The sequence below is a fragment of the Xiphophorus hellerii genome, chromosome 18 (genome assembly GCF_003331165.1).
Source record: "Xiphophorus hellerii strain 12219 chromosome 18, Xiphophorus_hellerii-4.1, whole genome shotgun sequence".
In the NCBI taxonomy this organism is placed as follows: Eukaryota; Metazoa; Chordata; class Actinopteri; order Cyprinodontiformes; family Poeciliidae; genus Xiphophorus; species Xiphophorus hellerii.
In genome coordinates, this window is record NC_045689.1 from 30,160,978 (window position 1) to 30,163,056 (window position 2,079).

At 39.4% G+C, this 2,079-nt stretch overlaps 1 protein-coding gene across 1 annotated transcript; it reads right to left on the bottom strand.

Annotated features, from left to right (window-relative positions):
• Nucleotides 1–232: 232 nt before the first annotated feature.
• On the bottom strand, nt 233–1,642 carry LOC116708107 (odorant receptor 131-2-like). Its single transcript, XM_032545886.1, has one exon. It carries the CDS (start codon nt 1,622–1,624, stop codon nt 689–691), a length of 936 nt encoding a protein of 311 aa, XP_032401777.1. The 5' UTR covers nt 1,625–1,642; the 3' UTR covers nt 233–688.
• Nucleotides 1,643–2,079: the final 437 nt, after the last annotated feature.

Consider the following 2,079-nt stretch of genomic DNA (forward strand, 5'->3'; position numbering starts at 1 on the left):
TACTTTTCTGTTTGAAAAGGAGTAGGAAATATTAAACAACTTATGAAAAATATTTTTATCGGAAGTGCAGAGAGGGGGCAGCAACACAGCAGGAAGATTTTATTTTAGTAACATTATAGGACTTTTCCACACAATGAAAACTTTTGCATTGTAACTTATTAGATTACAAAAAGACTATTTCTGCAAACAAGTAAGACTTGAAGTAAACTAACTTATTGTTTACTTTTGGCTATACCTCATAAAAGTGTGTAAAATTAATAAAAACTTGTCAGAAGTTGTTCTTTGGCCTTAATTCTATTATAAAATGTTTTTTCTACTACGGCAGTGTTTTTACATTACTTCCAATGATCTTGCTATCAAAATATGTATATATTTTTGACATACCTCCCACCTAAGTGTAAGAGCACAGTAGAGAATGTAAGCCCCTGGGGTTTTTTTTGGACTTGTACCGAAAGACTCTGTGGTTACAATATGATGAAAAATATCATTTGCAAGTAACAAAATTATCCATAATTATCTGTACAACTTCCGTAATGATGTTATTGCCATTTAATTACAATAACAAGTCTATTGTTTCATAATAGACTTGGTTAACAGCTGTCTCGCTTAAGGATCTGCACATATTGTGTTTGTACAGGACTGAAACATATTTTTAAACTCAGTTTATAACTGGTTAAAATCTGAGTCACTATTTGAAGAAGGGCTTATCTCTCTTTGAGCAGCAGAGAAACCTGTTCCCAATGTGCTTTTTCAGACTCTGGTCCCTGAAGCCATAAATGAGCGGACTGAGAAAGCGAGGTATCAGGATGAAACAGAAATAATTAAAAAAGGCGACATCCTCAGCCAGCCAGTTAGTGTGGAGCCCAATAAGAGTTTCAGCAATAGGCTGAGTAAAAGCCAGCAAGCACAGCAGCAGCTGGAAGCCGTGCAGCAGCACAGTGTGCATGGCTTTGCTCACTGAAGCTCTGTCCTGCCGCATCTTCCTGGTTTCCATCACAATCCTCATATAGGTGAAGAGGATGATAACACTTACCACTGCAAAGAAAAATACATTCACAACAAACCGATAAACTCCCTGAATCGGCGATGAGTTAATAATAGCAGGTTTGCAGACGATGTTGGTAGACAGGACATCTACAGTGAGAGTATGCTTCCCGATGGAAAACTCAATGACCGGGAATGTAAAGCTGATGATCCACAGAGGCAGAATAATGATCCAGATACGGTCTGAGCGCCAGGAGGCCGGGCGCTGCAGAGGATAGAAAATGGAAACATATCGCTCCAGTGACATGGCAGCCAGGATCAAAGTGGTATTCAGGAAGGTACCGGTAGATACAAAGAGCAGAGGGACACAGAACAGAAGAGGTAACTTGACCTGACCCATCACACAGAGGAAGAGCAGCACAGAGGACAGGATCTGTAGGGTGTCGTTGATCATCATCTGTGCAAACAGGATGTAACGGGAAGTGTCCAAAAACTGTCTGTGAGAGGCAAAGATCTGCAGCATGACAGCGATGAAGTACAGGAAGACGCAGAACAACGGGATTACCACACACACCTTGATGATCACAGAGAAGCTTTTTGGGGAAGTTTCATTGACAGAAAGTTCAGTCCGGTTCTGCATTTTTCTGCTCTGAACAAATAGTTTCTGTTTCAGAAAAACACAGTAAATTTCAGTTTACACAAAAAGAGTTAAAGAATAACAATGTTCAACATTTTCCCCATTGACCGAACTTCACTCACCTACCAATCCCTTTATCAGCCAGAGGAGCTCAGACTGTTTTACTTCACATGGTGTCTTTGTAGAGACGTGTTTCAGGAGGAATTGCCTCCTTAACTCAGATGTTCAAGTCATTTTCTACTATGTAGGCTTGGACCCGATTCCTCCAGAGACACACAACCATTGCCAAGTGTTGAGATTCTAATTAGCAACAGATTTCAGAGGAGAGAACAGCTAATAAAGTTTCACAAAACATAAAAGTGAAACTTTCCAACTGATAAAACTAGGAAGAAGTTATCTTCTCTGCATAGACAACCTTACACTTTATATTCTAAAATGAAATTTATCCAAATACTTTG